At 38.9% G+C, this 22,911-nt stretch overlaps 2 protein-coding genes across 5 annotated transcripts in view; both read left to right on the forward strand.

Annotated features, from left to right (window-relative positions):
* FAM172A (family with sequence similarity 172 member A) overlaps positions 1-22,911 on the forward strand; it is a 414,546-nt gene that overhangs the window by 271,876 nt on the left and 119,759 nt on the right. The window lies entirely within an intron of this gene.
* Positions 10,225-12,883, forward strand: POU5F2 (POU domain class 5, transcription factor 2). The gene is given in 6 exon segments (XM_045847871.1): positions 10,225-10,284; positions 11,891-11,947; positions 11,949-12,021; positions 12,024-12,445; positions 12,448-12,641; positions 12,643-12,883. Coding segments are annotated over 6 exon segments (1,047 nt in total).

Below are 22,911 nucleotides of genomic sequence, written 5' to 3' on the forward strand. Positions count from 1 at the left end.
TCTAGAATGTGGTGTCATTCAGAATGTGTAGACAAGTTGAGTTGTCTAATATGTTTTTAGACAGAGCTCAAATTAATTAGGTAATTGAAAAATTTATACTTTGCCTTGTAAACAGACCTTAAAATTCAAGGTCTATTAGCATATATGATACTGTACCACTCTTTGACTACATGTACTGCAGACAAGAATTGCTGCATCCTGTTTTCATTCAAAGGCTATATATTGTAATCCTTGAAATGATGCTTCCATTAACTAAATAGTACTTCTCAGGCAGTTTTGTTCTTTACTGGAGAATTGGCCCTGTAGCTGTTTATTCATTGGTTAGCTTCCCTATTCATTGTTCTATGCTACCTAATAATTATTAGTTGATTTAAGGAATAAGTACTCTAAAAGTTGACCACCATAAATTTTTGTGTTTTCAGTGAATCTTTCATTATAATTAATTGGAATCAGGAATTCTTGGGAAAAAATCATTAAAGAATTATTTAAAATAACCTATCTAAATACAGGAGTTGGCAAAAGTAGGTTTACAGCTGTGAGTATGCAAAACAGAGTTCATTCTTGTATTATTATTTATTGTATTATTTTCCACAGGAACACCTATAAACTTACTTTTGCCCACCCCTGTACATGACATTTTGGTAGATCACCAATATTTGCCCTGATTATATATACTTAATCAGGTCCAATGTTATCCTGTGATTTTGACTCTCAGTTTTCCAATAATCACAGTGAATATAAGCAGTCTCACACCAGAAATTTTACTTTAAAAGTTTAAAAATAGCCACTATGTTTTTTACAGCTTTCTGAACCGATTTGTGAAAATCCTCTTAAGAATTTGGCAGTAAAGGTGGCAATCTCCTTTTACTGAGCTAGCTCTTCCCTTTAAAGATAAAAAATTGTAAGACTAATTATTTTTGGAATGCTTTTGGATAAATAATGAAATAATATGAATTTGTATTTGTACTTGAAAAGTATGTTATGAGCTAATTTGGAAGAGGTATTACTTTTACTATCTCTATAGCAGTGCTGCGTGGCTTTCATGCTGTGTCCTAACTGTTGGAAAGGTCAGTCAGAGGCCACTGGTACCTTCATCCTTTTTACCATAAGTACTGATCTTCTTTCCCATGACTCTCTGCCATCACTTGTCCTTTATTTCTCCTTCCCTGTTCAAGTTCTGTCTGAGTCACTGCTCTTCATGGCTCTCTCTGTGTCTGTATCTCTCTCTCTCTCTCTCTCTCTCTCTCTCTCTCTCTCTCTCTCTCTCACACACACACACACACACACACACACACCCTGGTTTAGTCTCTGTGTATGACTCATGGGTTTTGTCTTCTGTGTCTTCCTGACTTCAGTCTCCCCACTTTAAGGATTCCTCATCCTATAGTCTCTGGAATCATATCTCCTCCAGCGCACAGTCTCTGCCTGCGCCTGCCTGACCTGTGTGGTTTGCCTGGGTCCGCTGACCTTTACGTCTCTTTGACTGTGTGACAGCCACAGAGTCTCTGCTCTTGCCACACATTCCCTGTCTGCTCCCACCTGCACTCTCCCTGCCAGCTCTGTCTGTCATTGACAGGCATCAAGTCACCAGCAATAAATCTGCTGGCAAAAATACTCCAAAACATACCTCTTCAGAGAAATTAATTGCATTGTTTCTAGAAATGATTCAGAACATCTAAAATAAATACTTTGGTACGAAGTGAAAATTAAAAATGAACATTGGGCACCATAGATAGGCCAAATATATTCTATTTATACAACCCCAAGATGTTCCAAGTTGATAATCAGCACTTTAAAAGCAGGGGTATATTTTTAAAAATTTTTGTTTCATCATATTCTCAAAATACAGTTTTACTTTAAAGGAAAGTAGTTCTAATTAATGATAAATTTTGAGAGATAACTTGTTTAATCAGTGACTTCAGTTTTTAGTTATTAAAATTGACTGAACTGTTATATCATGTCCAGGTAGTCTTTGAGAGTTGGTGCTAGTATTTCTGCCCATATTGCCTGTTAATATCCCCTTCAGCCATACTTCTCTCTCCCCAAGTATTCAGTGTGTTACACCAATAAATGAAGAAACCATACACCAGCTGGTTTGAATAATCTCATGGCACAAACCTTGACAGAAGTCAGTTATATTACATGGTTTCATAATTTCTAAAATACTATGGAAGTTACTTGTTGAAAATTTGGGCAAAAACACATGAACATCATTTTAAGCTTTGTGTAGCAATGATTTCTATAAATGAGACTTTTGCAAAAAACCCTAAATTAAATTTTTTAATAAACTTCAAAAATCAATATTGGCTTAGAGATTCTTTTATTTTTAGCTAATATTTCAGATATTTTTCTTTAAAAGGCAACATGGGTTTTTTGGATTTTTACTTTCATTTTCTTTTGTTAAATTGCATTTAAAGAAATTTAGAGTCTTCTTTCCACTTTTAATTTATGTGGAAAAGTAGCCATACCTTTCCTGCTTAGTTCCCCTAAGGGAATGTGATTAAATTTAAAATAAGACATTGTTAACTTTTAGGCCACAAATACAAGTGATCAAACATAAGCGATATGTGGGAAGCTATTTATGGAACTGGGTGATATGCAGCTTGACCTTTACAGTGGAAAGTATGGTCTTCCATAACCAACACAGCTAATATTTCTGTAGCATTTCTCTTACGCAGGAATAATCCCTCAGTATTGTCTGGTTTTGCTTTAGAAACAATCTCAAGCATATAAAATCAACCTAGGCAGTGAAGCTTAATTTTAGAAAATCAAATTTTAATTACTTTTACCAATTAACTAACTAAATGAGTTCATTCCCCCTAAAATTAGAGCCTAATTCCATGCCTTACCCAAAACCTGAGTTATCCTTGGTTCTCTTGAGGAAAGAAACTAACTGTAAATATTTATTACTTAATTCCAGAAAGATTTATTGAGCACTTAATATATACTAGGCACTGGTCTAGAGGTATAAAGATTGCTAGACATGACTCTTACCACTTCAGGGGATTCCTAGAAAAAAGTTTTCTGTTTATTGCAAAGCTTATTTTTGTTCCTAATTAGAGGATGATCATTGAAATAGGTAGAGTGGTAAGGAAGGATAAGGACCTACAAACTGTCTCTGGACCCAAGAATAACTCTTAGTTCACTGACACACTCCTCTGTTAAATGGTACCTCATTGTGCTCTAAGATTTAGTGCCTTTTCTGACAGTATCCACTTTCTTCCATATTGTTATGAAATCCTGACATTTTACTTTAAATATATGTTCCAAATGAATATGTTACTTTTCATTTGAAACTCTTTAAGGTAGTAAGTCAGCATTTATGAAGAAGAGCTTTTAGATTTATCATGACTATGGGAAATTTGTATTCTACCAAATATGTGGAGAATTAATTCTATAAAATGGTCAGATGAACATCTATAATCATAGTGTCTATAAAATGTAGATAACACTAGAACCATCTCATTGATTTATGGTCAGAATTAAGTGAAATAATCTCTGTAGGACTATTAAAATAGTACCTGCATAAAATTAGAACTCAAAATACAGGTGGGCCTAGCTTTGCATGGTTCCAATATACACACATTTCTGTCATCATAATAGTTTCTTAAATAACACCAACTCCCCACCCCCCAAAAAAGTTCAAATTTCAGTTACAACAATATAAGTGAATGATTGCATTAACCATAAATTCCTATCTAAATAACAGATACTCATTATGATCAGTGGTCACTTAGATCACTTCTTGGAAAATCTGTCACTGACTTATCACTGTATATCTGATGTTCAGTTCATACATAGGTAGCACTATCTTCCATTTTACAAAAATGCATAATCAAAAGAGAGGCTTGGCCAACAAAGATAAAAATGCAGGAAAGAAATTAAATACTGGAATTGAAATTGGAAAGTGTTTGTGACAAAAAAGATGAAGATGCCCCTAAGGAAGTGACATTAGAAAAACAAAACTTTACATCAGGTAGGTGAACTCTGAGATGTCTCATGGCATTGGAAGTGCAAAGGACTAAGTGTTGGAAACTGATCCAGACTTAAGAGTATGCCAATTTGCCAAGGCATAGGAAAGATATACTTGAATCATATAATAAGTTATATGACAATAAGGCAAGCACTGTTCAAACTACTCTGAATAAGCTTTTACAAAGAAATAAAGAATCTTAATTTGAACAAACTGACAGTGACCAGAGTGGGGGGTAACAGGGGAAAGAAGGAGGAGGGTCAGGTCACAGAACATGTATAAAGGACCCATGGGCAAGGACAATGAGGAAGGGGGGATTGAATGTGGGAGGTGGGAGTAGGTAGGGCAGGGGAGAGGAATGGGGGAAAAATGGAGACAACAGTAAGTGAACAACAATAAAAAAAAGAAATAAAGTATCTTAATTCTCAATGTTTCTAAGTTTTAAATTACAGTGTGCTATATACAGTTATTTTACCCTTTTTTAATTTTCTATTTTTAGCTGACATTAACAGGATTTTAATATTCTGACAAAAAAGATTAAAGATCATGAAACAACTATAGCTTTTTCCATTGATTACTAGTATTACTTTAGATGGTTTCAGCCTGTAGAGTCATTTTTATAGTCCCATGCTACCATGCAAAACAATTGCACTGTAGTTATTCTATCCAGTCAGTTGAGTATTATACATAGTTTTAGAGAAATTGTTTGTTACTTTTACATCCTGATTCTAATCATGTCGCATTATACAGTGACTCTCAGAGCCTCCCAGAATATCTTCTACAGAAGTACAGTATTTAAACTTCTCGATTTTTCTATTCTTCGGTGCCCTACCTTATTTCTTCATTCTCCGGAACCAACTTAAATTCAATGCTCACTCTTTCCCTTTCTTCTTCCTGCTGTTGTCCTGTTCTTCCCTACTCTCCTTGGATGCCTGTCAGTCCTTTAACATGCCTTCCTTTCAATGATGCCTGCCCTAGAATGTATCCTTATGAGAAATTTCTTTAAACGTATTGGCTTCTTCCTTATTCCCATTTCTGTCACTCTTAAAAGACACATGTCCTTCTTGAATTTAAATTATTACAAGAAATTCAAAAAAAATTATTACAAGAAATTCTATGTAAGTGAAATGTCAAATTCTAGCTGGAAGTTGACCAAGTTAAAACTTGCCAGTGATACCACAATAGGCAACAAAATAACAATTAAAAATTAATGCTATACATTTTCACTATATGCCTTTTTGTCTTTCTTGAACCATGTAAATTTATAGTTAAATATTCAGAAACAGTGAATAAAATTTATATTAAATAAATAATAACTCAAATCTTGCTTTCAGTTTTCCATTCACAACTGGCTTGATACAATGGTTTTCTACAGTTCTGGGGTTTTCAGAAGATGAAAACTTCATTGGCCTGATAAAGAGCATGCTACTGGAGCCGCCGTGGATTCTAGACAAGTCAGTGTAGACTTAGGCACAAGTGTTGCTCAAGAGTGGCTGATCACCTGCTTGGGTGTCTTTAAGACCTAGGAATCATCGTGATGTGACTTTGAAAGAGAAGTCAGTTTTATAAGCTGACTTGTTTCCTCATTTTCTAAAGCTAAGCGCTTTGACAGGCTTAAAATGCTAAAAGGAGTTTTTTAAATCTACATATTTAGATAAAGTTACTGTACTGGAACTTGTAATTTTAAGTCTGATACTGCCTTTTGAAATTTCCATGATCATTACTGCTTTTCATGTTACTGAATATGTGTTCATTTTTAACAAAAAAGATACTAGTGTCTCTGTTTTGCTTGCTTCAGTTCATAGTTTCTTAAAGAGATTCCTGGGAAATCTACAGAGGCCCAAAATCAATTAATTGGAATCTAGTTAACAAAAATTAATTCTTATAGCACTGAGTTATCTCCTGTAAACAGACATTCTAGTGTACTTCTCATTTACCTCTGAATCCACACTGTGTCCTTAATTACTGCTTTCATTGGGCATAAGCTTTCACTTCTGTTAAGTGTATTTTACTGTGTGGTATAATGGAAAATTTTTCATGTTAAACAGGTTGTATATCTCCTGCCCTATGGTGTAAGCAGAGTACAAATTTGAATGTAGAAGAGGTGAATGCACACTGACTAATCAGTGCCAAAAACATCCTTAAAGCTTTTCTTCTGTAACAAGTGCAAACTTAGCTTAAAAGTTTGTTTAAGTCCTGTTTGGAATAACAAGAATCTTTAAACTCTATTCATCTGTGACTATGACTATACCTGACTTATCGCCTGACTTCAGCTCAACCCCACTCAGCTCAACTGCTCTTCCTGCCTTATACAGATGGTTAAAATTCTTTAAGGCTTCTGGTGAAGACTGTAGGGTTTTTATACTTAACATTATTTCACAGCACCAGAAGTTCATAGTTCATGAATATCACAGACCTACAAAATAAAATGGAAGGATTTTCCTTTATATACTCTACATCTCTTTGTAGTCTGACAATGTAGTTATGTCATATTTGGGTGGTGAGCTTTTATTTTAAAGCAGCAATCATATCACAGCAGAGTAATTTTATAAAATGACAAAAAGAATAACAACAAAAAGTATTTTGAAAAGTCCTTTGTGGTCTTAATCTGAAATTAAGACAATGAAGGAAATTCTCCATGGGCAGACATGACTACATTCTAGTTTTTCTCTATATTTTTTAAGAGGAAAAGCATCTCGTATTACCGTCATTTCGTCCTTGTTCTTGTCCTCGGTGATCACCTGTGCAGAACAGTGCTGTCATTATTTATCTTGTGATTTATCCCATAGAGTATGAAATGATTCTATTTAGTGACTAAACTGATTTGATTAACTCTTTTTCTATGGTATTGCAGCTTTAATATTCTTATTGTATGTACGTTACCATCAGGCATCAGTTTTTCTTAGCTGCATAACATCTTCAATGTCTCACTTTGTCTTGCACAGTTTTCTACTTAAAAATACATACAAATGATTGATAGTCTAATTACGTCACTGTGTTTTGAGGTAGTTTCAGTAAACTAAATTGTTGTAATATGTGGTGTTTATGCTCTCACTGAGAGGTAGTAAGTGCCTTTTCTTACTTTATACTCAGCTGCCACAGTTTTACGGAATTGCTAACTTGGCTTCTTAGACTTAGAGAGGGACTCCCAAGTGCCTGGTCTCTGGGTCTGGTCTCCTGCCTTTGCCTTTTGTTAAGATATACACCTGCCTTTTGAGTGACAGTGCCTCTATGCCCTGATGCCTGGTCAGTACTGAGATACTAGGACCTCTACAGTGTGGGGAAAACTGTCATATTAGCACCCTCTACTCTGCCTTGCCCTCTCTGTCTTTTACGCCATTCTTAGATCTGGTCTGCTCCATTGAGTTAATCACATTTAAAAAGTTAGGCTCTTTTATTGTTGCTGTTGTATGTGTATTTTGTTTTGCTGTGTTTGGAGACTACTAGGGAAATGAAACTTCTCATATATTCTTACAAAAAGCCCAGTCCTCTGTCTGAAGTGTGAGCAGCTCTGGGAGAGATGGATTTGGGAAAATGAAGAAGCAAGTGTTACCTTCTAAGCCAATGAGATAATTGATCAGCATGCTGGAGTAAGTCAAAGCCAGATCTCCCTCACATCCAGGTGTTTTATGCACTTACTGTGCTAAGAGCACGGAGGATAGCCTGTGCATTAGCACAGTTTTGGGCACATAAGTACAAAATAAATTATATATTTACTGTCCATTTGGGAAGTTCCATATCTCCTAGTTAGAGAGGACAGTAACGTTTATTGTCAACCTGGAATATTTGGCCTCCACTATTTCCTGCTTCTTAACCATTAGTGGACCTTGGCAGTTGGTCTTGCCATCTCAGAATAAAGAATACTTAGGGAGATCCTAATAATACATATCCTGATACTCTGTGTAATTCTGCTTACAGCTTCTCTTAATTCCAGGATCCTAATAATAGAAAACTGTTAACTTCTCTTTGTGCAAGTGTAGTCATCCTACTCTCTTGACAGTTTCTTTACTCCCCATTTAGATTACAAATACACAGGGCCTAGGACCATGTGTGTCTTATCCTTACTTCGTAATTCCCTATGGATAAGACAGGCTGGCTTCTTACATTGTAATCTAATCACTTACTTAGAGGCCTCTGTATTGTCGAAGGTGATGGATTGGCCTTTCAAGCGCCCCAGCCCATACATGCCGGTTGTCTTGCGCATCCCCATCACCTGCTTTCCTCTGAACTCTATTTCTGTTCCAACCAAATGTGCTCCTGCTTTTTTTCTCAGATCACCCCACTCCCACAGCCCATTAAATATACTTTTAAGGAGATGTCAAGACTTCCCTTAAGAATATGGGCTTTTGTTGGTGACAGCGCATAAGCGAGAGCAGGAGATCAGCCCCTCCGCAGATGAGGTCTGACTGAGTACAGAGAAAACCTGCATAGAGAGTACCCAAGTCAGCTTTAAAACACTTCAAGCTGATATAATCTTACTATTTTAATTAGTAAGTGTTTTAGCTACTGTGTTTCAACTCAGTTAATATAATAAGCTTTCCTCAAATTCAGTTGAAATTTTCTTCAATTTACTAAGAAGATTTTTAGTCACCTAATGAATCCTTTCTCTGTGGTTCTTTTTTGCAAATGGACTGATTTCAGTATGTGGGCCTTAATTTATATAATTGCTCTCATATTTCTCTTTGTGAGCCATGTTTTATTTTGTTTATTCTGGTTGCTTTGTAAGTTTGAAAAAAAATAGCATGTAGGTAGATCTGGAAAGAATAGACATCAGCAAAATTATTCTTAAGCAAAATTTTGTATATTGAAACTTATCTCAAAGCAAGATGGAAGTCTTTTCACTATTAATGCTGCAGAGGTCCACTTATTTAACATTAAATGAATATTTATTGGCTTCCCACCTTATGCCAGGCCTAGTTTCAGGTGCCCAGGATCTCCAGTGAACTAGACAGACAAGGACTCCTGCCTTGCACCAGTGCACGCTGTGGTTGCAGTGGAGGTGCAGACAGAAGACGAATTATCAGATACACCACTACACCACCTGTAGAGATAGCAGTTGATTTCCCAATTCTTTTTCCTGCTACCATTGCTTTGAAGCCATGTCTGCAATCACGGTACCTGGAATATTAAGTTGAATTTGGTCTCAGGGTGCTACACCTCCCCATCTAGTAAGAGGTGTTTAAGGGCCTTATTCTAGTACAGAATAGAAAGTTTGGAGAGAAAGGTTGGGAGGATCAAGTTTTCATGGTTAAACTGGAACTAAATACACTTTACTCTCAGAATTGTAGAGATGGGAACTCATTACTCATCCATCAGACATTTATTCAACAGTGTATCAGTCAGGGTTCTCTTATGTTCCAGGCTTTATAACACCCACCTGCATGCCCTTAAATGTCTCACACTCTAGTTGGAAAGATAGAGACATAAACTAAATAATTACAGATAAATGTTATAATGAAAACATATATCAAGTACAAAGGGAGTACCACAAAAGCAGTAACTAACTCTGCCTGGGGGAAAGCTTTACCATAAAGTGACCTCTAAACTGCGACTTAAAGGTGACTGGAAATACATCATGCTTCATTTAGTCATGAAATGTTTACTGAGCATCTCCTGTGAGCGAAGCACATTTGTAGGCACTGTAGACACAGGATTGAACTCAGCAAAGTCCCTGCTTTCTTGGCAGCAGAGAAATAGGCAATAAATATATAGGCAAATAATTATATAGTAGAAAGTTTCATTGTATATGTAAGAATACATATATATAATGAAAATGCCAAAAAATAAAGTTCAATAAAGGGGACAGATGGTGATAAGGGGTGCTGTTTTAGATAGTGTGTCTAATGTGATGACATTTGATCAGAAGCCTAAATGACATGAGAGAATGAGACCAAGAAGCCAGGGGAAGGCATTTCTGACAGAAGGGACAGCATGAATAAAGGCATAGTAACCATAAAAAGCATGGTGTCTTCAGTACAAAGTGAGATATTCTCACTAAGCATGCAATAAGGAGGGATGCAGGGAGTTGGGTGAGTGTGGTAGATGAGGCTGGGAAAGAATTGGAGGGGAGGAGGGGCCAAATGGTGCAAAGCCATGTGTTTCCATACTCAGAGGTTTCCGTGTTCACGTTGTTGATTGGGGAAAGAAGGGTAGATGTTGAAAAACAATGTAAGAGGAAAGTGACGTGGCTACAATTTTGGTTGTTCAGGTTTGATCTGTAATTTTGATGAATTACTCTAACAGCAGTATGCATGATAAACTTGAAAAGAGATGCAGATGAAGCCAATTATGAGGTTATTACGACAGCACAGGTAAAAAATAACATGGCCTAAATTAATACAGTAACATGAGGCTAGAGAGGAGATAGTCAAGTTCAGATGTTTTGGGAGGCCCGTTGTGTAAGATCTGATGCTCTATGAAGCATGGGAAAGGTCAAAAACAGTTCCTAGGTTTAAGCTTGGGTGACTGAGTGGGTGATAATGCCATTAACCAGGTCAGGAAGCTCTGGAGGAGAGGCAGGTGTCTAATGCAGATGATGAATTTTATTTGGGACAGTGGGAAATACAGAACTGTAAGTTAAAAGTCATGGCTGAAATACAAATTTGGCTGCTACCAGCATTTAATGGAAATTTTAAAAGGAGGAGGAGCAAGAAGATTGTCAGGTACTGCACAGAAGCTTAATAGCATGAGGATTTTTTAAAAGTTATCAAATTTGACAATTGGAAGGTCACCAATGACTGCAAGAAGACCATTTCAGTAGATGTGGGCGAGACAGAGCCACATCATTATTGAATTGGAGAGTGAAGATCTGAGAGGCTGTGATTGTCCAGCCAAGGTCACTGTCTTCTCCCCTTTTCCAAAGCTCCTCCTTGGAAACTTTGAACCTGATGTCAGATCTTCTCTTCTCCCTCCCTCCTTAGCTTTCTCCATCCATGGCCTAGGACTTGATGCCTGAACTGGGGAAAAATATCCTAAGATCCTTGGGTCACTGCTGTGAGAGGGGCCAGGATTAGGGAGCCTGCTGTTGGTGAGTCAGGGATTGCAGGGAGCATCCTCAGTAGGGACCAGCAGGTCAGGCCAGTCCAGAGACCTGTCTCCAGAGGGGAAGAAAGATGAAACACATAAGTCTCTATTATGGGCTGAAATTCTGGACCTGGAAGCTGGAGGAGGATAAGGAGCAAAGGACTTGAAGGGCTGGTGGGGAAAACGTGGAATTAGTCAAGAAACTTGGCCCCATTTAGAGAATGGAATCTAGCAATGGGTAGGGCTGAAGGGTAGAATCTGACAGCAAATTGATGTTAACTAGAAATTTAGGCAGGGATGTTTAGGTTTTTTAGGGTCCAGGGAGTTCAGATGTTTAAAGGAGAGACCATTGGCAGTACTTGTGACCATAAAGATAACAGTGAGCAGACAGTTAATAAATTGTGTGATAACCCCAGAAATACCTGGCGTATAAACATGTAGCACACATTTTTGAAGCCAAAGGGGTTGTTCAAATTTCGTGGAGGAAAGGAATTAGCTGTAAGAGTTCTGGAAAGCTGTAAGTAAATAGCTAGGTTCCCTTCAGGGATAGGATGGAGGCAGTGACTAAAGGATCCCAGACAGCTTGGAAGTGCAAAGCCCAAGATGGAGACTTGCATCTTGGAGGGAGTTGGAAACAAAGATCAGAGTAGAGGACACACCCCCTTAACCCTGAAGGCCCAAGGAATTAACCAGTGAGTCTACCAGATTTACCCACCACCGCATATACCCTTTGCCTGTTTCTCTTGTCTGCCTACCATCTCTGCCCTCTGGGGGTGAGGCTCCAGGGCAAGGCGGGTGCTGTTTTGTAGCCCTGTGCTCAAGCCATCAGTTCCTACTGGACTTCTGCTGGGGCTGCAGTTTTACACCATGATGGGACACAAGGCCCCAAACTAGTCCCCTCAGCCAATAAGTGGTGAGTGTGGGCCCAGAAGGCCAATGCCATTGTGCATTTGATGCTCCAATTTGGTTGAGTGCCCATGCGGCCCCTGGCAGCCTGATGGTCTGGCCAAGGATATAGATGGGATGGTGCCTTGCAAGCCCCTGGCCAGAGTTGGCGAGATGGGGGCCTGGTTCCAGAGCCCCTCGGAAGGCACCTTCCATGGACCCTACATCATCCTGCGGTGCTTCCCGAGGTTGGAGCTGCCCAAGGATGTCTCGGCCATAGAGAAAGAGATGGAGCAGCTGGCCAAGGAGCTGAGCCAGAGGAGGATGACCCTTGGGTACTTACAGGTGAAAGTGGGGTTTGCTCTGGACGCTCTTTTTGGAAAGGTGCTTAGCCGGAAGACCATCTCCCTCTTCAAGGCCCAGCAGTTCAGCCTTGCCAACATGTGGAAGCAGCAGCCAATGCTGAAAATGTGGCTGGAGCAACTGGACACCATGAGCCTTTTGGGCTTATGCAGAATGGACATGATCCTGCAGCAGGCCTGACAGTGGAGACAAGCAACCAGGGAGAAAGGCACCTTGGGAACAACCTGTAGAAACTATTCCTGCTGTGGCCCAAGCTCACACCCCAGCAAATCAGTTGCATTGCTGGACAGCTCTGGCTACCCAAGGACTTGGTCCAAGTTTTGTTTCATAACCAAAGCAAGATGGGAAGTCTGCCAACTAATGATTTCTCCCCACCACAGCAGGTGGGGTGCCAGGCTTCCTTTCCCAGGGGGATCATTGTGCCTTCCCCTAGCATCGGGGCTTCCTTCCAGCACCCCCCAACTAGAGGGAACCTTACTTTATAACCTTGCATTCCTCATCCCCTTTCCTGAGGGAGGAACCCCTGTCTCTGCCCTGGACACCACTGAGGTTCTCCTGAGGCTTTCCAACTCAGGGGCCTGCCCTTCTGGGAGAGATAAGCTGGGGAAACTGATCTCTGGGGTTCACATCAGCCTTTAGGTTTAAGGTCTCCATTCACTGTCTGAAGAAGTTAAGAATACACATGTAGCAGATGGGATGAGAGTAATTGAAGAAAACTTAGGAAGTTGAAGTTTATTGCTGCTTGTGTTTTCCCTTTTGTTTTTACCTAACATTGGTTTTAAAGTACAATACATAGATGGTTTTGGATATTTCATTTCTTGTTTTATTAATTTAAAAAATCCTATTTCATAAAGAAAAAACATGGGTGATTTTGAGGGGCGCATGATTTGGAAGTTAATAGATCCCTACAGTTCTTGGTGAAAGCTAAAACACGACATTGCCGCTGCAGGAAGTGGTAACATCCCAAATGGAGCAAACGTGTCACTTTCTGGAGGACAGCACGAAGATGATGTCGCAAATTTGAGAAATAGTTCTGTTTTCTTTTTCTGTTTTTTAGCTTCTATGGAATTTGGCCATGTTGGTTTTATAATTGTAATAAATTTTACTTTAAAAATAAAAAACAGCAAAATAGAACCAGAGACATGGAAATAAAGAACAAACTGACAGTGACCAGAGGGGAGGAGGGAAGGGTGGTAATGGGGGAAAGAAGGGGAAGGGGCAAGTCAAGGAACACATATAAAGGACCCATGGACAAGGAGAGTGGGGTGGGGGTTGACTGTGGGAGTCGGGGGCAGTTGACGCAGGGGATAGCAACAAGGGAGAGAAATTGAGACAACTGTAGTTGAACAATTAAAAAGTTAACTGTTTCTTATTCCTTGTGGTTATTAATAAAGCCAGGGTTTAATTTTTAGAAACATGATTTTGAGTGAAAAACTCAAATCATGGAAGGCTTCCTATAAAATATACCATTTTTATCAAAAACAAGCAGAACTTCATGTAAACCCAAACACAAAGTCCAGGATCTTAGTTACCTTCAGGGGGAGATTTGAGGATGGAATAGGAGCACCTAGAGCCTACCCCCAGAACATGATTTCTTGTCCTCTCCTTCTTGAAAGTTGTGGGGTTTTTTTCTAATTCACCTTTTCACGTAGACTGCCCCAGCATTAAGTGAGGGTCTCAGTTCAACTCTCCACCTTACATAGTCCGTCAGGTTTATCTCCTGTCCTGCCGCAGCCATTGTATTGCAGATCCTTTGTTACTGCGATTGGCAAACTGAACAGCAGTGGCTCTGCTCCATCTTACTTCTCTGCTTTTCAACTCCTTCTGGTTTATTCCCTGGGAATTTCCATTACTTTCTCTTGAGCCCATAGGCTTTTCAGAGTATACTCTTGATTGTTGATCCAACATTGCCCAGTGGTTTTTATGATGGTACATCTTAAGTTGCTTTTCCAATCTCTTCTGTGAAATCAGTTTTTTCCAGGTTTCTGCTTCCCACATTGGTCAGTTTTGGTCATCATATACTAAACAAATACCATTCATCCCTCTGTGTTTTCACATCTGGTGCCATATACCTGCATGTGATATTTATTGTTTTATAATTTATCACTATGTATTATATCTGAGTTTGTGTGTTCTTTTTGCTTAGTAATCTTGCCAAGGTTTTTCTTTCACTACTTTTCTTCCCTAATCAGTCTTGCAAAGAAGTCATTTCTCGGTGTTGTCAAAGAACAAGATTTTTTATTTTTATTCTATTTACTACTGTTTTTATGTCCTTCTTAATTAACTTAGATTTTATTTTTATTAATGCCTTTTTTTTTTGGTTTCTTCTGATTTCTTTCAGTGTATACTTTTTTCTTGTTCTCAGTGTCTGAAGATAGAGCACTGGTGATACACATAGGTTAGTGAAAATGGAACTGAACTTCAGTTGCTTGGCCTGAGAGTTAATAGGTGACTAATCACTTACTTTTGGATTATCCCACTAAAAGTCACACAGCACCAAACCCATTCCTTCTATTGCTAGCCAACCTTTCTGGAAAGCCTTGGAAGGGAGATGTTCCTGTAGAGGGTGCCATAGTGCTTATTGCCAGGATGAATGACTGGGACTGGGCTTTGAGGAGGGCTCGGAGCCAGGCTGCTCCTTGCATTCCGTAGCCCCTGCAGATTGGGAGAAATGGTAATGGCTCTCAGTCTCAGGAAGCCGCACTCAGGGTCTGCCTACGCACCTGCACAGCGGCACCGTTCACATACCTGCTGCACCTCTGCTTAGGTGGGCACTGTTTATGTGTCCTAATCAGCCTTCAAATAATGTAAAATGAGATTTTCCATCACTGGTACTCGACCTGACTGTGAAAGAGAAATGCTAGACCTTGGGGGAACCTTGATATTTTAAACATTTCAGACTCTTCAGAGATTTAAGATTGATGGGTAGAAACCCTAAGAATAAGATCCCATACTTCCGGTCAAGATGCCAGCATAGGTGAATGCAGCTTGCCTCTTCACACAACCACAGCAAAATTACAGCTAAACTGCAGAACATATATCACTCAGACCTGTCAGAAAATTGAGCTGTATAGAAATCCAATAACTAAGGAATTAAAAAAGAAAACACATTTATCCAGACAAGTAGGAGAGATGTAAGGGCAGAGATGCAGAAATGCGGAACTGGCTGGTCCCAAGCACTTGTGCGGTGGATATAAAATGAAGGGATATTTCAGGACTAAAGGACCCAAGCCCCACACCAGCCCACCCAGCACAGGGTTCCAGTGCCAGGAAGGTAAGTCCCCATAACTTCTGGCTGTAAAAACCAGTGGGGTTTGGGTTGGGAGAACAAACTACAGGATTCTCAGGCCTCTCCTTTTAAAGGGCCTTGCACCGCATACAGACTTACTCAGACTCACTCCCGCTGGGGTCCAGCACCAGGGCAGCACCTTGAAGGGCACCAGTGGCATATGGGGAAGAACTGAAGTTTCTGACATCAGGGCAAGAGCTGGAGGACAGCTTATACCCAGACAGAACTGCAAACAGTGACCTTTTGTACCTTTTCTGAGCCCTCCCCCACACAGAGCCACATTGGCCAGCACCATATCTGAATCTGCATCACCCTGGCTTACATGGTAAGCCCCACCCTGGGGACTACCTAAGGGTCTGCCCCATCCAATTTATGGGCCCACCCAAGCTGGTAACTGGCTTTTTCAATAAATAGCTGGGTTAGCTGCAAGCTTCAGGCCTTCCTAAATCTTCTCACAAGCAACAGCTGAGCCCAGCCCCCTTACCTCTTGCTGAGTGGCCCCAGGCCCAGCACTAGCAGCAGCCATCTACACATCACTTTATAGCTTACAGCCAAGAGGCCCTAGACAGAACACAGGTGCAGGCTGACCTTGCCTGCACCACCCAGGAAACCCCAGAGCCTATGCACCTAGTGGACAGTTACAGACCACATCGGAGCACCACCCAACCACCTCTGCAAGCCACAGTGGGAGGTAGTTGCTGGCTAGGGGTCACAGCCAGTCCTTCCAGCCATCTGGATTGGATAAATCCCTCCCATTGACCTGCTGACACCAACCAAGATTCATCTACAAGAAGAGGGAGCACTCAGCCCACACAGAGGGTGCACCTCCAGTATACAGCTTGGGAGATAGGGCAGTCTGTGCCACTGAACCCTATAGGACACCTACTACATTAGGCCACACTAGCAAGACTCAGAGTCAAAGTAGCCCTACGTAACACATAGAAACAAATGCAGGGAGGCTGCCAAAATGTGGAGACAGAGGAATATGGCCCAAATGAAAGAACAGAGAAAAAAAAAAAAAACCAGAAAAAGAACTAAACAAAATAAAGATAAGCTATCTACCAGATGCAGAATTCAAAACATTGGTTATAAGAATGCTCACGGAACTCAGTTGGTACATCAACAGCATTAAAAAGATGAAGTCAGAAATGAAGGATATACTAATTGAAATAAAGAACAATTTACAGAGAATCAGCAGTGGAGTAGATGAAGCCAAGAATCAATGATTTGGAACATAAGGAAGAAAAAGACATCCAATCAATAGAGCAAGAAGAAAAAAGAATCCAAAAAATCAAGGCTAGTGAAAGGAGTGTCTGGGACAACTTCAAACTTTCCAACATTTGCATCATAGGGGTGCCAGAAGGAAAAGAGAAAGAGCAAGAAATTGAAAACCTATTTGAAAAGAATAATGAAAGAAAGCTTCCCTAATTTGGTGAAGAAAATAGACATACAAGTCCAGGAAACACAGAGAGTTGCATACAACTTGGACCTAAAGAGAACCATACCAAGACACATAATTAAAATGCCAAAGGTTAAAAAGAGAGTATCTTAAAAGCAGCAAGAGAAAAGCAGAAAATTACCTACACAGGAGTTTCTATAAGACAGTCAGCTGATTTCTCAAAAGAAACTTTGCAGGCCAGAAGGAATTGGCAAGAAGTATTCAAAATGATGAAAAGCAGGGACCTGCAACCAAGATTACTCTATCCAGCAAAGCTATCACTTAGAATGCAAGGGCAGATAAAGTTCTTCCCAGACAAGGTAAAGCTAAAAAAGTTCATCATTACCACGTTCTTATTATATGAAATGCTAAAAGGACTTACTTAAGAAAAAGAAGAAGATCAAAACTATAAACATTAAAATGGCAATAAATATATAACTATCAATAATTAAATTTTTTTTAAAAAACTAAGCAAACAAGCAGAACAGAAACAACCATAGATACGAAGATCATTGGGATGGGGACCAGTAGGGGAGAGGTCTGGGGGAGTGGGGGAAAAGGTGAAGGGATTAACAAGTACAGATTGACAGGTACACAATAGGCAGGAGGATATAAGAGCAAGAATAGGAAAGGGAATTGCTGAAGAATGTATGTGGACCCATGGACATAAACAAAGGAAGTGGGATCACCAGAGGGACTGGGGGATGTTTGGGTGGAGTGGGGCAAATGGGGAAAAATTGGGACAACTGTAATAGCGTAATCAATCAAAAGAAATCAATGATAGCAATACTAGTAAGATCCCTCCACACTGAAAAGGAACCACCCTTAGAGTTGGGAGAAAACTGAGTTGTAGTGTCAAGGCGTTTACAGTCTCAAATGTATAGACATGAGGTAACATAAGAAATCAAGTAAGGTATATCATTAACTAACAACAGTGCCACTGGTACCTTAGTGTCAACAATTTCAGTGCAGTTGTTAATAGAGGCAGATGTCAAACAGCATTCCAGCAAGTCTTCCTATCTGCCACATTGCCTCCCACCTCAGTTAAAGGCATAACTTCTAACCACTTGTTCAGTAGGCTATTCACAATCATTCTGACCATGTTTCTTTATCAGATGGTTCTTTTATCTTGTTTCCTTTATACAAGCAGGTATTCTTAACCTGAAGACATTGAATCCTTTTAGAGTATAAGCAGAAAAGTGTGTTTGTACAGCAGATGTTCATGTTCTTTAAAGATGGTGGTGATAGCCTTCATCACATTTTCAAAATGTACCATGACCCTTTGTGGATCTGCAATTTCAGAATTTATGGAACACCTTCCCCTTGATACAGAATCTACCTAATAGACCATTTCTAGTGTTCTAAATGTTCTGGATATCTTTATCTCAATGTACTGCAAAGGCCCTGAATCACTTCTTACAGAAGCCTTTCAAATTCAAACTAAATACTGTATTATGTGTTCATAAATGCCTTTCTTGTTCTTATACTTTTATCAGTTCTCTGCACTTTAGATTCCTGTCATAAATAGCAATTTCTCCTTTTTCTAGAAGTTTTCCTACCTGTTGTCTAAGAAATCTTGAGGTGTTAGATATCCTCCCTTATTCCAAAACACTATCTTACTCATGAATTTTCATCTAACTTTTTCTTATCATCTCATTTTTTAAAATTCTTTTTTAGGGTACAAAATTGTTTTACCCATGTACAGTATGTGTAAAGTGAAAACGACAATGCCATTACAACAAAATCCTAGTGGAAGGTGGGAGTGTTACTTGACAAAGTGACTCTAAACTGAAAGAATAAAACTTAGGGAAATGAGGACAGATACAGACAACAGTATGGTGATTGCCAGAGGGAAAGGAGGTAGAGGGAAGTAGAGGATGGTAAAGAGGGATAGTTGGTGGTAGAAAAAGACTTGACTTTGGGTAGTGACCGCACAATGCAGTACGCAGATAATGTGTTATAGCATTGTACACTTGAAACCTGTATGGTTTTATTAACCAATGCCACCCCATTAATTTCACTAAAAAAAAAGATCCTTCCTCTAAGTAAGGTCACCTTCTTGTGTACTGGGGATTAGTTCCTCAACATATGAATTTTTGTGGGGAAACAATTTAGCTCATAATACCAGCCTAATTAAAATTTAAACTAGATTCAATAAATATTAATTGAGTGCAGTATATAGCAGTGGCTAAGTTGCAGTGGTGACCAAAAACAGGCTCCTCTTGACGCTCAAGGAGCTTAAAGTATGGGAAGCATCTACTTTAACAAATAAACATGTGATAACAACCTTCCTAAATACTGTGGATGTCAGGTATTAGGGATCTTCATTTACATTTATTCGTACAAGTCCTCTTGTTCTAATATAAAAGTGCTGCCTTTGATAACATCAATTGTTAACAAATATTCTAAACCACAGGGATCTGCAGAGGAAGTATGGTCCTATAGCCAGGCATAGTTTGGGAGACAGGCATTTGTGAGTTCAAATCCTGGCTTAGTAACCTACTTTCTCTGTTACTCTGGATGAGTTACTTTTTTCAGCCTGTTTCTCATCAGTAAAATATGTCTAGCAGTCCACAGGAGGAGAAAGTTGTTAAAAAGATAAAATTAGGTAATATGGAAAAGAAACCCTCAGGACTTCCCTTTTTATACAGTAGGCATCCAGTATTTTTTCTCTATTGTGTTTTCACTGTGCCTTATTTATACATCACAAATCACTCTTTCGCATCTCTATAAACTTTCACGTAGTAGGTACTCAACAATTGATAGCCAAGACCGTACAAATGAAAGAACAGAAAAAGTAGTCCCAGCTGATAGAAAACTATCTGATATTGGGGAATGACTTTTGGAATTATAGTAATTGGAAGACAATTATAGTCCTTTTCCTTAGCTGTCAAATGACAACTAGGTAAGGGAACATATAATGTAGGATTTAGATAAAGACTTTTGAAAACCCATACAGCATTATATAATTGAAAGCAATAATCTCTGAAGTTGTTTCTAGCTTATAGTAATTGTTTGAGTCTCCTTGAATAAGACTAAAATAGTACACCACAGATTGAATATGGGGGATATGAGGATACAGATTATGGGAAGGGAGGCATAGAGTAGGGTGACACAGGTCCTCATACTGTGATTCCCATTTAATGTTTCCTTCCTGATTTTCTGCCATGGTCTCCCTTGTCCCTCCCAAATGCAAACTTAATCCTGCCTTGATTCATACTATTTCTTCACTGAATGTCCACACACTTTAGCTTTTTGTGTCCAAAATCTACTATATTAGTTTACTAGGACTGCCATTACAAAGTACCACAGATTGGGTGGCTGAAAAAACAGAAATGTTTGTCTCACAGTTCTGGAGATTTGCAGTTCAAGATCAAGGTATGATCAATTTTGGTTCATTCTGAGGACTATGAGGGAAGGATTTATTCCAAGCCTTTCTCCTTGGTTTCTCTCTATTGTATCTGTTGGTTTTTAAGATTTTATTTATTTATTTTTTGAGGGGAGGGAGAAAAAAAGGGAGAGAAACATCAATTGGTTGCCTTCCACATGCCCTCAACTGGGGACCCGGCCCACAACCCAGGCATGTGTCCTGACCTGGAATTGAACAGGCAGGGTTACATTCCAAGGTATACTGGGAAATTAGGACTTCAACATATACATTGAGGGGTGAGGGGACACAAATCAATCCATAAAACCTGCCACTCCTGATATAGAGAAAATGTAGTTGTGTGTTGGCAATGACAGGGGGCAGGGGAAAGTATTGGAAGGCAGAATGACTTGTTTAGTTTTTTGTACAAAGGAGTCTTTATATGTAAAGGAGGTGGTATGATGGAAAAGAAAGGGCATTGACCATAGAGTCAGACAGCCCCAGATCTGCATCCTATCTCTAGGGCACTCACATAGATAATGTCACCATTCTAGGTTTCCCCCAGACCTCCAGGAAAATTTCAAAACAAATAACATTTCTTCCCTCCCAACCAATAATTTTATGGGCTGAAGAATTACAGTAGCATCCTGACCAGTGTAGCTCAGTTGGTTGAGCATTGTCCCACAAAGTGAAAGGTCACCAGTTCAATTCCCGGTCAGGGCACATACCTGGGTTACTTGTTTGATCATAGTCAGGCTGTGTCCAAGAGAGGACCAATCAATGTTTCTCTCCCTCTCTTGTTCCTTCCCTTTCCTTCTCTCTAAAAATAAATAAATTCTGAAAAAAAAAATACAAGTAATATCTTAAAAAAAGAGTTACAGTGGCTACTTATTTCTATTGTAGAAGTAGAACATTGAACTCTCAGTGAGAATGAGGGACATTATCATAGAAAGAAAATTTTAGATATTTTGATAAAGATGTGATTCTTACTTTCCCCAGGAAGTATTGAGAAAGCCCTGTCACTTTCTGCCAAGCATTGTCAGCCACTAATTTCATCCAGCTAATGTAACAGGACAGTCAAGTAACTTGCCTTTAATTTACTGTGATTGGGTTATATTTATGAAAAGCAGACCTGAAACAATTAATAGCAAGTGTTTAGAGACTGATTATTTTCATCAGTCATTTTAAGAATATTGTGAAAGTAGACACCAAGAACATTTTCTTAGTGTATGAAATGTAAATCATTTTTTCTGTAATAATAAGTCATTAAATGCATGCAAATGTTATAAATGATTACCTCATTCCAGACATACTTTTATGGCACCAGTCTTCTCACTAAATATGTATTACCTTTGAGATTTAAACTAAAGAGAAGAGGTGGGAACAGACTTACAATACAAAGATTTATTGTGTTGTTCTTTTCCATCCTGAAGAAGCAATCGCACTGACACCACAGGTGGAAAAGAATGTTTTGCTGCTTCTGTGTCACATCATTAAAATAGTTAATCTTACACCATAAATTTTTATTTTCTGGGCCAAGAAATTTTAAGTAAAATACTAACAAAAATGTTATGTTTTTAAATGAGAAGTGAAAGAATATTTATCCTTTTTATTGAGTTTCCAGAAATGGCATACTCCATAAAAAATTGTATCAACTTTATTTTTAAACTGAGTTTTTGCATTAGTCAGTAAACAATTTATTTGGTGAACATTCTCTGTACACACCATGTGAACATTTAGGAAACAGAAGGTGCTTGAATTTGTGAGATTAAATATTTTCTCACAGTTGATCCAGTGATATTGCAGTTGAAATAAAACCACACATAAATGAAATACCACTTTCTACTAAAAAGCAAGTATAGATTTTCTGTCATTGTTTTAATGAGGACAGTAATGATTTCATTTATTCAGTGGAACATCTTATAAGTCTTTAGCATGTTTACTTCCATATGCATTTATCGACTCACCCATAAAACTCCACCTGTCCTAATCACAAATATGCATATGTATTTAATTACATTATCTGATGACAGTATATTTTTATACTGCTAATATTCTTGGAAATATTAAATTTTGAAAGTATCAGTAGAGCAGTGGTTTGGTGTCTCACTTGTTCTTCAAAAAGCGTATGTGTATAGACTAATATTCATATTTTATATACATTATACAAAATTTGAGCAGTGTAGATCAAAGATAAATGCTGGAGCATGGTGAGCAAAAGCATAGTGCCCAGCACAGCAGCTTTGACCATCTCCTAGGCATCTTTGCTGTGGCCTTAGACCACTCTGCCTCTTCCTTTAGGTTCCCCATCCTCACTTTCTAACAAGCAGTAGCATTACACCTCTATGCTTCCTCGGTGACTGAAGATCTACTGAGCACCTTTTAAGGACAAGACACTCAAGATCTTGAATTAAATAAAAAACAAATAGGTTAGAGGAAAGAAGTCGAGAAACCAGGGATCACCTCACTAAGGGGCCAGTGTTAGAGGAATGAACAGAAGAACAATATAAAGAAAGTAGCATATAACTCAGTGAAGAGTATCTGGAAACATTCTTAAAAGCAGGGACAATTTG

This window comes from Phyllostomus hastatus, unplaced genomic scaffold (assembly GCF_019186645.2).
Source record: "Phyllostomus hastatus isolate PE091 unplaced genomic scaffold, TTU_PhHast_1.1 phas_contig_58, whole genome shotgun sequence".
NCBI classification, from domain to species: Eukaryota; Metazoa; Chordata; class Mammalia; order Chiroptera; family Phyllostomidae; genus Phyllostomus; species Phyllostomus hastatus.